Source organism: Athalia rosae, chromosome 1 (genome assembly GCF_917208135.1).
Source record: "Athalia rosae chromosome 1, iyAthRosa1.1, whole genome shotgun sequence".
In the NCBI taxonomy this organism is placed as follows: Eukaryota; Metazoa; Arthropoda; class Insecta; order Hymenoptera; family Athaliidae; genus Athalia; species Athalia rosae.
Window position 1 is genome coordinate 511,343 of NC_064026.1, and position 15,010 is coordinate 526,352.

The 15,010-nt window shown below is 44.5% G+C and overlaps 2 protein-coding genes across 10 annotated transcripts; one reads left to right on the forward strand and one right to left on the reverse strand.

Moving 5' to 3' along the window:
- Nucleotides 1-779: 779 nt before the first annotated feature.
- On the forward strand, nucleotides 780-2,708 carry LOC105693499 (lysozyme-like). Its single transcript, XM_012413473.3, has one exon. It carries the CDS (start codon nucleotides 874-876, stop codon nucleotides 1,330-1,332), a length of 459 nt encoding a protein of 152 aa, XP_012268896.2. The 5' UTR covers nucleotides 780-873; the 3' UTR covers nucleotides 1,333-2,708.
- LOC105693498 (chondroitin sulfate synthase 1) lies at nucleotides 2,597-14,152 on the reverse strand. 9 transcript variants are annotated; one of them, XM_048649089.1, is made up of 6 exons: nucleotides 14,024-14,152; nucleotides 8,005-9,318; nucleotides 5,960-6,103; nucleotides 5,671-5,851; nucleotides 4,062-4,418; nucleotides 2,597-3,996 (listed from the first exon to the last, which is right to left on the reverse strand). In XM_048649089.1, the coding sequence occupies exons 2-6, from the start codon at nucleotides 8,848-8,850 to the stop codon at nucleotides 3,029-3,031; spliced, it is 2,496 nt and encodes an 831-aa protein (XP_048505046.1). In that variant the 5' UTR covers nucleotides 8,851-9,318; nucleotides 14,024-14,152; the 3' UTR covers nucleotides 2,597-3,028. The 9 variants fall into 9 exon arrangements, with proteins under 9 accessions (XP_048505046.1, XP_048505045.1, XP_048505047.1 ...); XM_048649088.1 differs by having other exon boundaries at nucleotides 13,960-14,093; XM_048649090.1 differs by lacking the exon at nucleotides 14,024-14,152 and adding an exon at nucleotides 13,537-13,813.
- Nucleotides 14,153-15,010: the final 858 nt, after the last annotated feature.

Genomic DNA, 15,010 nt, shown 5'->3' on the forward strand with positions numbered 1-15,010 from the left:
AGGTATACTACCTGTACGAAGAAAGACGGGCGTCGGAACAATATGGCGAAATGAACCGAGTAATGAAATCAGGAAGGAATTTACCGACGCCGATCACGTCTGTGTTTTGTTATTCTAATGCTCTCAATTTCTAAAACATTTATTTCACGCCATTCCTATGCCGAACTGTGCGCACCTATACAAGGCAATTATGACGAAATAATTCCATCGTTCTGCGGTTGCTTAATATTTTTTTTATCGTTACACAGCGCAACAATAAAACGGTTATTGCGAATATCTCAGATATCGTATCGCTGCAAACGTTTTGTTCGTCGCATTCACCGTCGATGATTGATCTTGCGAAAACTGGCCGTAATCGTGCGTGAAAAATCCGAGAAATTTTCTCCTTTCTCATTGTCCTACGCACTTGCGGGAAGTTTGATATGACGAATACAGACTGACCGGTCGACCAGCGCCAACGAGTACTGACCTCGCCCTCTCGCAACCTCACCCGAATTTCCGGTGTACAAAAAGTACCGATTATCGATTCAATTTGAAATCGGTATTTTTGCCCGTCGAAAGGCGAGTCAATTGAAAGACCGAGGCGGCAGATAAGACTCTCCGAACTATTCGACCGAATCAACGACGCTGTTTCCGCTTATCATCGTCGTAGAATATAAATCACGGAGAGCTGACACGATCGAATCGTAATTATTATTCGTATTGTTATTATATTATGATAATTCTTCAAGGTCACGGAACCGCCCACCCTGGAATATAAACATGGAATGTCGCGCATACGACATATTCACATGAGTACACCCGTATCGCGGTGATTTTCCTGCTCAAGCTGTTAGTGCTTCCGAACGGTTCGCGGCAATTAGACGCACGACGATGATTATTTCATTGTCGTTCCGATCGCTGATTATCGGAGTAATCGCGCCGCTGATTTTAGTGGCCGATCTTCATAAGACGGAAGCGCGGGTGTTGACGAGATGTGAGGCCGCGATAGCGTTGCAAACAGCCGGTATTTCGAGAACGTGGATCAGCAACTGGGTTTGTTTGATGGAAAACACCAGCCGGTTGGATACAGGACTCGTTAAGGGACCCCTTACACAATCCAGCTACAGTTACGGCATCTTCCAAATCAACAGCAGAGAGTGGTGCGCGAGGGGGCGGAAAGGAGGAGTGTGCAATGTTCGGTGCGAGGATCTTGCGGATGATAATCTTCAGGACGATATCCGGTGCGCCCAAATCATCTTCAACTCGAGAGGATTCGGGGGTTGGGATGGCTGGACTAGATCTTGCATGAACAAACCATTGCCAAACGTCTCTCAGTGCCGGAGACGCTAGTTTTATGGTTCGTCATCGCAATTTTTTCACTATACTTATGTATACATAGCTCAGAGGCGAACGATCATCGCGAGCAGATGAGAATGGAATTTTCCTTTCGCCGATCGCTCGACTCCTCATATTTTAACTGCGATTAGTGAGCAAGGTCAGAATTCAGAGATTCGCCAGTGATGTGAAAATAGATGCCGCAACGCTACACTATAACTTCCTACTTATGACAACTCTTGGACTAACTAATCCCGGAAATGAAATTACCGCTGACGGATGGTAGAGCTGATTGAAAGCAGCCGGTGTAGCAGAGACGGTGCATTCATGGATTCGCTAACCATATCTTCCGGGATGTAATATTTCACGATATATCGGGTTGATTCTACAGAAAACTGGAACGGAGAATTTTTAAATCGAGATGAATTTCTGCGATCTTTCATCGGCGATAAAACTGTTATTTTCAACTTGTGCGCCACCATGTGTTGTTCGATGTAAAATTGAAGAGAATTGAAGTAAACATCCGATATCCCGTACTCGGAGTCGTCATTCGAATTCAACGCTAATGTAAACACTTCCGCATGCAAGCGTGAGTGTAAACATCGATGCGGTTCGGTGTTATTGGTAACTAGAGAGTCGTGAAAATTTAAGGATACTGATACAGTCGATGTTCAACTACGTTATCTCTTCGGTTTTTGTCTTTTTAATAGCCGAATGTTTTTTTAAGAAGAAAGTTATTGTGTATGACTGTACGGGTACGCATAATTCTGCATATTTTATTCGAATTACAGCACATGAATATTCGAATAACAAGCGTTGCTATTAACGTAATCGGAAATTGAGCCTTGATAGAAAGTTTACATGATTCTATATTAGGTACGTACATTTACCGATCATAAAAAAAAAAAAAAAATCGTGGTTCCGCAACGTTGCGAAGAGATAAAAAATCTTGAAATTGAATCTCTGTTAATTTTTCTGAATCATTTGATCTGGTTTGTGTAATTATTAATCCAGCATTCTAGAACGCATATAAATACATGTATTTCTTATATGTTACAACTGTGTTCATCCGTCGATGGTTATAATATAGATCGCGTTCGGATGTGTATTAAAACTTGTTTTTCTGGCCTCATGTTTGTCACCGGCTGTTATAATGATAATCAACGGCAAACATGTGTTCGTTATACTTATGATAAGACGGCATGAAATATTTCTGCTAATTAAACGGGGTGGTGTGGTTTCAAAATTTGCTTTTTATAAGCACGCAACACTGCGAGTGTTTTAGGCGAGGCACGATATATCACATTTATTTCATTTTACAATTATTTGTTCTATCTTTGATCAATAACAATTATTTCATGTGTGTAAAATATACAATTATATAGACCTTATATTATTATATTACCTCCACTGCGCCGTTCAATGAAATTTTTTTTTCCATTGTCCCTAACACAGTTTATCAATCGATAACAATCGATTCATGCATCTTCCTTATTCTAAATACTCGCTTAATCCGGAGCCTTTGCATAAAAAAAATTCCCTAAGAAACTGACTTAATTTATTCTATAGGTGTGATTTATATAGAAATCAGAATGCACGTAGGCCGAGAACATCGCCTATTCTTCCGCTTCGATTTACCGAAATCCACTTCTACAAGATAGAATCATAGGCCGATACTCTCTACGTGTAATATCGATATTTTCCTCACCGATCACGCAGCTGGCGTGGTGATCCTGGACTTCAAGGTTTTCGCATATCTCAAATACTCCGGGTGTCCGTAAATGATATTGGCCAACTGATCGGTTCCGGCGTAAGTGTCCGCTCTGGATCCTTCGCACATCATCAGCTGAGATCCCGAAAGGTTCGGATCACAATCAACATCGTGGAAAACGTGAATGAGATGTTTATCGGGTGCTCGGAATGTCGTAAGGTTCGAGCGGACTGCTTTTTCGAAAAGATCTACGTCTTCTTTTCCCCATCCCCGAATGGAAAGATCGAACCCACCTATAAACCTAAAATCTCTTTTGTAAAGCGACGCTATACCGAAACCATATTCTCTCCAGTATCCGTTGTAGTTACTGATCACGTAACTGTCTCGTCTTTTGGCATCGTCGTACACCACCTTCGGATCGAACTGACTGAAAACTATCGGAAAGTATAATTGTTTCATGTAAACAGTGTTGAGACGAATTCTGTGCAGGGCTGAGTTGGTGAAGACGATATCGACGTCGATGAAGAACAGAAGATCGTCGTCTTTACATTTCGACACACCGATCTCAAGGGCGACAGCCCTGGAAAAGTTTCTGTGCGATGTGATCAGATCGATTTTAGCACCGGGGTATTTATTTTTGACGTCGTTGACGAGAGATATCGTTTCGTTCATGGTATTTTCAATCCTGTGAGCGAACAATATTATCAAAAGTTCCGTATTTTCACTCGGCACCAAACAAATTTGTTCGTAAACTTTGACGAATCTTCGAAAAATCTCAAATCTACCGGACAACGGAAGCAAGAAATGTATCACTTTGCTTTTGATAGGGTCCACGTTTTGGTAAGTGTTGAACTTCAAGCCGAGGAAACTGTTTCTGAGAACGCTTTGCAGGGATTTTTGTTCTTCCTGTGCCTCCCCTGCCTCTGGAATCACCTCGACTCCGTCTAGCACTTCTCGAATTTCCAGACCTGAAGGGATTAGCTCGTTGAAAGTGACGGAACGGTTTAATCGGAATCAAGATTTCGCTACGTACCGGTAAAATGTTGGTGGACATAGACGTGCCTTCGTACGGGAAGCGTAACTTTCCTCCCCCTGTATTTCCTGTACACTAATAAGAGGTCTAGAACGGTGTCTGCCCCGTAAGCGTCGACGCGTCTGTAGCCGTAAAGAATAGATCTTTCCTCAACGACGCGACCCCTTTGCCTCGAACAGGCGTTTATAGAAGCCATAACTTCCCTGGTGATATCCTCCAAACCCTCTTTCACGTCGTTGTGAATCCTTCTCCTAGGATTACTGTCCAGTAAACTGTACTCCGACCTGGATATGAAGTCCCAAGGAATAACTTCGCTCGCCTTTTTCGGCCGAAATGCGCGTAGCCCAGCTGAAACGCCTGAAAATGTGGAAAATCAATACGTCGACTGATTCAACGGAGTTGTTTCGAACGAGTGAAATAAATCCGAAACTGAGTATAGGCGTGGGAGTTCGATGTCCCGGTTCAAGCTCATTTCGACTTCCTTTTATTCGATCATCCGCGCCTCCGGCTCCCGGGGGAATATTTACATCTCGATCTCGACGCGGCGTTCCTGTTCGTCATTCTGACTCAGGCGGCAAACTAACGCCGCCGAATCAAAGCGCGTCGATTATTTTTTCAAAAGTAATTGAAAATAAGTAGAAATGAGTGCACACGATTTTTCAACAGCATCAGCTGGAGGGTATCTCCGGCGTTTACACAGAGTCCATGTAAACGGATTTGTTCTCCAGACAAATTTAGTCCAATAAACAGATAGCTGTGCGTAGCGTATGTGAATGAAATTTTCGAACGTACGTAGCAAACACAGTCTATAACTCCATTTCATGCGCCACCCTATCCCGACCCCCCCCCCCCCCCCCTGTTAAATTGAACGTGACTATTTATACGTACATAAATTGTGCGAGAACGAAATAATGTAAATATAAAACGACCCGCTTGATTGGCCGAAACAGAGCGTGTCGCGTATTTCCCTTTCGTATCGTGTACGTATGTTTCGCTTCTATAACTTCAATCCAACGCGCCGCAATTATGCTAAGTGGTTGTACGCGCTACTCCTACCGGTGAACCGTGATTCTGTCCAATCGGTTGCGGAATCAATTGGATTTTGGATCGTCCCTCGAGGACCTTCGGGAACCTTTTCGCTTACTCGCAATTAGTTGCGTGCGGCTAGAATTAGACTTTCGGAGAATTAATTAGAACGGCTGGCCATTCGGTAGATTTCACAGACGCTGACGGAGTCTTGAAAATGGACGCATTCGATAGGAAGATAAAAGTCGCGTCGCGGAGTCCGATTACGCGAAAGTGCAAATTCCGAGTACTCGCCGCACGCGCGTTTGGCTTTCTTTGGGATGTATCGCAGCATTATGGTTGGTTAGCCTCCCATAAAAAGCTGAACGGATGTATAGAGGATTCTAAGAATAACCAGACTACGCTTTTTAAACTGTATCAGAGGTTTCAGGGAACGCCTGGAGACCGCGTTCTCAGATTATAACGTAGAAGGAGTTATCTGCGTCGGCAGGAAAATAAGATTAAAGAAAAAAAACGTCGATGCAAAACCACTAATTACCGCTAACGCGGCAATAAACAGATTTTATTCACCGACGAAACTCACCCAGCACTTGGTTGTCCCCGAGATAGTCGGCGGTGCCGGATTTTTGAGGAAAGAGTGAAAAATTTTTCGCCAGCTCATATTCCTGAATGGCATCGGGATTGATTCGAAGTTCCGTCATCATCGACCGTATGTCTCTGTGCAGTTGAACTTTGAGGTGCTGCAGTTCACGTATGCGTAAGCCCTGCGGATCGAAGTTGTATGAAAAAAAAGAATAAAAAATAAATAAATAGCACGAAGCATCAAATTAAGAGTAAGAGTCTGACGAAAAATAAGTCGAGTCGTTGCTCACCCGCATGTAATTGTGTAACCTATACATGTAAGGGGGACTTTTAACCGGATGCAAAGTTATGGCTCTGTGGACCTCTTTACGCTTCAGGTTTCCGGTGAACGCTTGATCCCCGCTACTGTTGTGATAAAGTATTGACTGCATCTGCAACACAAATCATCGTAGCTACCACCAGCATTACCATTATAAAAACCGAAATCCTAAAAATTATTCGAACTATTTGTCAGATTCCTCGCGTTCAATTCGTCTGATTTTCAGGAGTGTTTTATGTGTCGACAACTCTCGCCGCAGAAGGAAGCTTCGAAGGGGACGAGAGTTGTTTTCGCTCATCGTTAGCATCAATCAGCGATCATCGGTTAATATCTGAAGAGTATTTGTTTAACCATCGGGCAATAATTATCAATTATACCCGACAAAGCCGATCATATCCAGCACGGGATAACGCCTGTGTTAGAGGTTTGCAGATTTTCTTCAAAGACCCGCGATTCCGTAATTTCAAATGTATCGTCGCCGAAGGTTCGCGACTGTGATACGATCCAAAATAATAAGATATAATGTCGGACCACGGTATCGGAGCGAGTCCGATAGCGATGATGAAGGGGATTAGGATGCAGATGCCGTATGTGGGCTTAGGCTGCTCCGGAGAACAACACAATCCGGCTCGCATTAGGTTAACCGGGTACAGTTCACTTGAAACTAACAACCAACATCCTATACGTATAACATGCTGTGCTCTCGACTGCCTCAATGATCGCTAAATATATATCTGGTATAATATTATAGCCGCATATATGTCAATTGAATTATTGCTACTATCTGCGACCTCATACATGCGTACATACATATACAGTAACCTTCGCTGACGATTTTTTTGGTAGATACAATTCTCTTTTTATTGGTCTCTCGTTTTATCAAATTTCTCTGTTACATAGGCAAAGAGTGGTGTACGCCTATACGTGCGCACGTAATGACGTAGGGCTGGTCTGACCCAGAATACTTTGCAGCACACAGCTACACTTTTATAGGTGCAAGCCTTGTGCCGCGATATAAGTAGAGGTTGTCGTAAACTGTTTAGAGGTGCGTAAAAGTAACCGAGCCAGACCCCTGGACCAGACGCAAAGTCATCGTCATCGTAGAGGTTTCATTTTCATTTATTCCTGTAACTTACGAGTAAGCCGCGCACAGCCACTCCGCTCAACCATTGCCGGTGTGTCGTCAACGTGAATCGGGGATTCAACGAACTCGTCCAGACGATTTTCCGGGATGAAAAAATTTATCGGGCTGTTTTACGAATTTCTGAGGAAAAATACTCAATTATCGACTTTGCGTCACACATGTTCACGGTTGACACGTATACAAATGTTGGATGCGGGGTACAAATATGACCGAAGCGTATACGCTAATCGTGTATCGTTGGCTTTTTATTCGACATTTTATCGTGATATTCCCAGCTGAATTCGATACTTCCTCTTGTAAGAGATACAACGTGCGTTCGCGCGATAAAGAGTTGAAATATTTGCTTGGTTTACGTCGTTTGTTGCTACGAGAGGCAAATTGTGTTACGATAACGTTTTTCGTCTGCGTATTTTTTTTTCTTCTTTTTCTCAGAGATCCTGGAAGATGCTTCGGACAGAAACGCCCACCGCCTGCTCGCCACGTGTATAAATACACGCTGTATTGTATTTAACGTATCACATATGCGGGCGGTTCGAGAGGTAGAAATCATCACCCTGATTATTTTATCCCCGTGCGCAAATGGGATAAATATTCTATGAAACGAACGACTCCTTCGCGAGCGTAATCACGTTCGTCGGTTTGAAACACGTCGAACGATGAATGTCGGCAATTATAAAGTAGCCGTTCGAGACTGCCAAAATAATTAAGATGACGTAGTCGGGAAAGTATTTTAAATTGTCCGAGACATCTGCTTACCGTCTCGGAGGACTAACCGGTCGTTAACAAGAGCGACGAGAAAATAAACTCAATTTAACTTCTTAGCAGAAAATTCACTCTGGTAGGTAGTAATGAATGTTAGTTTAGATATTCACCTCGTAGCTCCACGTGCACGGAATCCCCGCGTATTTTTGGACGCATCTTCCGAGCTCAACATCTTCGTGTGTGGTGTACAAATTTTTCAGACAATATCTGATGTGTGGTACAACTCTTCTCAGAGTTTCCCTCGACACAACCACTCCCGGACCGCCCATGCAGAAGTTTTCGTCATATTCCAGCGATAAAAGTCCAAATTCTTCGGAATTACCTCTTCCGGCCTGCCCGATGTACCTGGGCAATTTCGAATCGACGGATCTGAGGAGTTTCTCCAAACGATCGGTCCTGACGTAGACGTCGTCATCTGCCCTCAGGAACCACTCGAATTTATCACCAAAGTGCTGCCACATGTACTGAAGCATTAGAAACGACTTTTTTTGGGGAGGATAACTGTCGTCGACGTAGGGCAACGCGACCAGGGGAAGATCCGGGCAATTATCCGGCACAGTTGAAGTCTCGGATGAAAAAAATGCGATTTTCCCCGGTAATTCCGAGCCCCAAGTTTCAAAAACGGCCTTGGCTCGACTGTCGAGGTATTTTTGGGCCGTCATAACACCGACGAAAACCAAATTGGTCGCACTGTTATTGACGTTGTCGTCCTTGGAAAGATGCACTATGTCCATTGGGTCCATCGAATTTATTTTGATCGGGAGACCCTGGAAGACGCGCTGCGACCCCGGGTAACCGCAGGTATCGTTCTTCGGCGTTCTTCCGAGCGGTACGATCAGTCGGAAATTCGCGACAAAAAAGCCACCAACGAAACCCAAAATCAGGCCCAACAAGGCACTCTTCGGACCTCGTTTCTTTCGCATTGCCGAGTGAACCGTCACCTCTCCGATGGACATCTCCGCGTCTTTTGGCGGGACACGAGGCGCGACTTCGACATGGTTCTTCGACCGCTCCGCCCCAAGGACTTTTTCCCCATCGTTTGGCGCCCTCAGCGAGAACTTTAACCAGCTCTGTCGAAGAGACGACGGGAAGCAATGGCAATGGCAAATGCGACGTCAGGGACGAAAGTGGTGCCGCTCAAATATTCAAACTCGAGTCCAATTTTCGTGAGGACCACATCCATGCGGACTCCAGATGGGGCCGTCTGGCATCGTCGACTTGTGCGGGCCTCTTTAGCTTTCACGTTAACCGTTCGACGTCACACTACATCCCCCGGGATTCCAACGGGACACGGACGACCGAGGATATTATCTTCCTTCTTCGAAAGGAGAAGAGTTCCTTTTTTACGAGTAAATTCCAGTATAAACGGCTGCGAGAATCGATCGCGTCACATCTTCTTTCCGAAATGTATCGAACGGGACTTTCTGTAAAATTCAAACAACGCATAATAGCATTTTAGTTTACTGATGATCAATCTGCGGTAAATACCAGATGAATTTTCATACCGGAAAAACTGAGGCGTGCGTTAGAATGATTTTTCGACGAATCTAGTGCGTGAGAATGGTTTTTCAACGTCTGCGGCATGATTTATGTACGGTTAAATCATGTTAATCAACTTGTACTCGCCCGTAATTGAGCCCGAGTTAAGAGGTGACGAAATTTAAGATGATGTTTCATTATGCAAAATCGCGTTTAAAAGTTTTGCTGCACACAGATTGAGCGTTGGCGGTGGATGTGCGTGCACTGTAGGAATAATCTTCGTCATGCGGCAAAATAATGGAACGATAATTTCGAATCAATTAGTCCAATCATCTTTAATATCGATAATATTAACAACCCCCTTCCTTACTATCGGATAGGAAATCCCTTTAGCCAATCTGAATCCGAAATATCGAGCGAATGAAAACCGCAGTCCGGATAGCCATCCGAATTCTTCTGGAACCCGTGAAAAATATCACGTGAAAATTCGAGGTATTCGACACTTGAGTTTTCCCCCGAGCCGAGTACCTTTCGATCGATATAATTATGAGAAGTATCCGGTGACTTGTCTGACAAACGAGACGTGTCTGATATTTATAAGGCCGAACGGGAAGGAGTAGATGAACAAAAAAATTCACCACTACGTATTGCTATCGCGGCTCTGTAAACTCGTACTAATCTTATGCTATTTCACATCGCTGATTACGCCAAGAGGCTTTGAATTACCTACTGAGCAGAACGCGACAAAAAAAAGCTGTACTCTCGCGAGTATGTTTTGCCCCAACGTCGAGCAGGGTTCAAGATTGACCAGTTTTCAATGAAACTACGTTCACCTCAGCGTGTGAATTTATTCAAGGCTCGTACGCTTCATCGGTCTCATAGCCCGCCTATTCGATAGGAAGGATGATACGTTACGATGAAATTCGCCGTCGATCATGCAACAGGTTCAGCTAAAATATTGGTGAAAAACAAGACTGAATTCGGCATTCCGTCGTTAGCAAAGAGAATTCCGATTCCTACGGACTCGTCCTTCCATGATTTTCGGAGTAGCGAAATCGGAGGCTGGCCGATCCTTTGTCTCAATTTTTTGTTGGCAAACTTGAAATAGGAACCGGTTTCTCTGTATAGTTTCTTTGCATGCGGTTAGAAACGCGCTCGAATATAAAATATGTACGTACGTTTATAGGCCAGTGGTGGAAATTAATTCGCTTAACAGATCTGAATTGATACTAATAAACTTTTGTCAATGTTACGTCGCCGACTGACTTCTGTGTCCGACACCGCTGCTGCACAACGTGGTGTTCGTACATAACTTGCGTTCCCGTTACGCGTACAGACACAAAACACACCTAACGCAGCTTCGATTTCATTCGTTCTACAACCGCAACGGACTTACTCCCTATGTACGTGCCCGTCCGCCTACTTTGCAGGTAGTTGAATTCACGCCGAACTCCACTTTTCAACACTGATTATTTCAATTCGTATCCCGCAAAATGCGAGAAACTGAATCTCCGATTAATTATATTCCGTTCGGCCGAACACATCTTTATCTTCCATTCATCCGGGTCGACGTATACCCATCTCCGCGAGGGGATCGACGCGATTGAGGTGATTCGTGATACCGAATTCGGCTGCGAGTGGGTACAATTATGATAATACCGGTTTTTTGATAAAACTCCGATAGTCCTGATAAATTATTATTAAATTATGTTCGATGCGATAATAAGTATTCGGTCGAGTCGATATCTTACTTATACATACGTGGGCATATCTGTGAAATTTATTAAAGAAATCCGAGGAAATAGTCGAGTTGGATTCCGCGTTACAATCGGTACACCGAACACGTTGCGGGCAAGAAGCCAGAGCGACGACTGAACTGTAGACCGTCGAAGCGTACACCGAATAGGACGGGCGCAGCCGGTACAACTGACGTAATAAACCGCGTAACTCTTGGCCGAAGATCTCTCTCTTGGTGGAAACTGCGGTGACAAATCTTCCGTTACCGTGTTCGAACCGTAGACATGGCGTAAACGGAGATACTCCGCTGGGCACACCTGAATAGCGCGTCGTAGGTGTAACGAGTGTACCTCCCGTACCCACGGACGCACACCTGAATTTTTCGTCGTACGATCAATCCATTACCTTCTCATCACACGGATGATGCGCGTCGTCGGGTACGACGGAATTCCCTCCTTATCGCGACGCGCAGCCCTAGGTTTACGTACCTATAGCGTGACAGTGTACGTGCACAGGTACCGCGAGTCCGTTGGAACGGAGATACCTCAATACCTAGACAACGCCGCTTCCCTGACCGCCGATGCCCGTGCTCGCCTCCCTCACTTCCGGTTTAACGCGACACACCACTGAACCGATCCCAAGCTACCGGAGTTCGGACCAGACGTCAAATTACCGGAAGTCAAAGATTTTCCTTACATGAATTTCATGGGGCGAATATCACGGGGACAGTGATACTCCTCCAGAGCATAGGTGCGCGAGATCTTTTCTGAGCGGTTTTGATTTTTCATCTGCATGATACCATTTTTTTTGATCGTCGATGGTTTTTTTAAACCCGTTCGCGGCCCTGCTTTTCAATGACGATGATACGACAGAAAACCACGAATGGTTCTTTTTTCGTAACGATGAGGTCGCGGTCTCCGCGCACGTTCTTACAATGATCGTTGTACTCGAGCTCCCGGTAAACCGATTTTCGTATGCTTCGTTTATTCAACCCCCTCTCTCGTCCGACTTCACACGCCGATCGAATCTACGCGACATTTTCTCCGATGATTTTAGTCAGAAAGCCTCGATTGAAACGCTCGGTACTTTCGAGGAAACTCGAACGAATAAAGTTCATGATTTGACGATTGTACTTCGATCGGTAGTCTCCTCTTGATACGAGTTACCGCGGAGCTAATACTCTGGTAATTTTATCGTCAACGTTACCTATTCTCACAGCGATGTTCACCCCGATGACCAAATTTTATCCGAAAAAATTTCCTTCCATAATTTCCACTCGACTGTAGGCGAGGATGTGACATGTGAATACAGAATCGGCCCTGTACGTATAAGTGAATATTCTGCAGTGGGATCGGGACCGACGACGTCACTGGGTCGGTCGATTTTCAATTGACCCGTGTCGTACGCGGTGTGGTCTACAGTTGGAAATTCCCGCTAACTTCGTCTCGCGATCAAAGTTCTCGCATCGAGTAACAGTAATTCCGTAAAGTGAGTTCTACGGCTCGAACGAAAGCAGGTATACCAATGATCATCCGATCTCTTTCGTCTCATCTGTTTCTCATTAAAGATTGTCGTCTGTACAGGTATAGATATTTGCACGAAATCCAATCTGTATACTTATGGTAGCAGTGTACTTATGTATCGAGGAGATGCGACAAATGAAAATTCTGGTTCTTCGTTTCCTGAAGCATCCCAGCAAATTACTAAATCTGAAATCACGTGCGTATTTCAAGTACCGTAAATTCAAATATCCGTAAGTCGCAGGCAGTGCTCTAGGTATCTCTTATCGTTCACCATCGCCAGGCATTGAATTGCGAATGCGGACACAAGCTGAATCGAATCAGCCGATTCTGGAATTCCGTCCTGTTGAGCAAATTTCGTGAACTATAGGCAAGAGGCAAAGTGTGATGTATTTTTCGGTCAACGTGAAATCCACGTAGGTACAATATAATAAATTTGTTCACCCGATGACCAGTATTCCCGATACTGGATCACGCAGCGTATAATAATGACGTCAAGAGTCGTAATATAGTCGTGTTACAGCGTTGGATTGGGGGTACGTATGTACAAGGTCGGTTCTTTGATGTAATTCGACATCGATTTGTAACCGCGGCTGGTCGCTGAGCCTAATAGTATGTATGTACGATGGTTGACTGACTCGTTCGAATGTCGATGATTATGTCCGCGATGTAAATCATACGATCGATGGCGTGACATATAGGTAGGTATAGATGATACATCTCCTCGGAGAAAAAGATCGCGAGCAACCCGCGAGGCTAATGTATGAGCATTCCGTTTTTACTCAACAGTTGACGTAAGGCTGGGCAGTTCTATAAATTTATCATTGCGATTGTACGAGCTGAATAGATTTTAGTCTGTAATGCACGAAGGTGGTAGAAATAAAGAAGCAATACACGCGTACGTACATATATTAGTCGATTTTTCAATCTTCGCATTCTTTTACTTCCTACTCAGATGACCGACAATCATCGTACTGCGAGCGCTTAGGTATGCGCGCTGCTCAAGTTCTGTACACCGTAATTGCACATAATATAATCCAGATTAATTCTTCCGACTGCCATGCCCGGTGCAATGAAATATTCCATTGCCTTTATCACACTTGCAAATTTCCATATATTCATTTTTTCTTTCTTCTCGTCGAACAACCAATTAAATTATAATACAAACGCGAGTTGGTCGAGGAATCTACAGCGATAATCTCCACCGTTGAAGAGAGTGTACTGAAAATTACCATGTGTTGTAATATTCAAATCATAATTGAGAAGATTCACCAGCACAAAGATTGTACGTACAGACACCGGGGAACCGTTGGATATTTTTTTACTCACACGAATCAACGGCTCATTTTGTAATGGGTACGCGTTAATGTGAACAAGTGTCGAAGTCGCGCACCTGGACGATTGTTTGGCTCCGTTCATTTATAAAAGTCGATCCTCTTTCGAGCGAGCAGCTCACTCATGTAAAGCGATTACGTCGACTCACACGCACGTTCGATCCACGCACGGAACACTGAAACAGTGGCGGGCGCATCCAAAATTTGATCCCCGTTTATCCTCTGCGTAGGTAAGAAAATAAGAGCAAGAGCGAACTACAGACTCGAGTCGCAAGTACCGTTAGGCGAATCACAGTCGGCATCAACACCGCGCTTCATCGCGACTCGATTTGTCGAAAAAAATCCGCAAATTCCGCAGAAGGATCGCCACGGTTTGTGCAGCGGTGCGGACCCCCGAACACGGCGGTTTCGTACAGAGAATTCGATCCTTCCGCTTCGGAATTACCGAATTTTCGGAAACACGTGCACCCTTCAGGTACATGTGTAGGACTATAAAACTCTCGGGTTTGGAGCTGAGAACAGGCAGCCGGGAATCCTGTAGAAAACCTTCGGACTACCTGCGACCGCGCTCGTCGTGCGTTGGGTGATGGTGAGTCGACTCGAGTCTTGACTTTTCCCTGCGGTACTTCGTGAGGCCTGCGACCCCGACGTTGGGCTTCATCTATCCAGCCATACCTCTCGGCCAGTCTGTCCTGCTGGCGCGCCTGCACGAGCAGCCCGAGCTACTCCGTTGCCTGGTACACTGTGCTCACCTAGAGCTCCTTTGATAATGAAATCGTGGAAAGCTTATATGCCGGGACATAAGAGTAAAACCATGTACTGTGGAAAATTTTAGATATGAATGTGGAAAATGCCGAATTTGAACAACGTAGGTTTTGTAAATTTTTAGGTGGAAAGAAAGTGAAGGGGCTGTAATGAAATTACGTACGATTTAAAATAAGGTATACCCACTTATACTCGTTATTATCAAGCGTCGAATGATGCCAGAGAGTCGGATTAGGTATCGATTTAGTTAAAACATTGCATAACTCGTCCTTGAAACCACT

Excerpts from the sequence above, each read along its gene's own strand:
- LOC105693499 (XM_012413473.3), top strand. The coding sequence starts at position 874 with ATGATTATTTCATTGTCGTTCCGATCGCTGATTATCGGAGTAATCGCG.
- LOC105693498 (XM_048649089.1), bottom strand. The coding sequence starts at position 8,850 with ATGTCCATCGGAGAGGTGACGGTTCACTCGGCAATGCGAAAGAAACGA. Across the intron at positions 4,419-5,670 it reads CGGGGACAACCAAGTGCTGG|GCGTTTCAGCTGGGCTACGC; the intron begins GTGAGTTTCGTC and ends CCACATTTTCAG. Across the intron at positions 3,997-4,061 it reads TGTCCACCAACATTTTACCG|GTCTGGAAATTCGAGAAGTG; the intron begins GTACGTAGCGAA and ends TAATCCCTTCAG.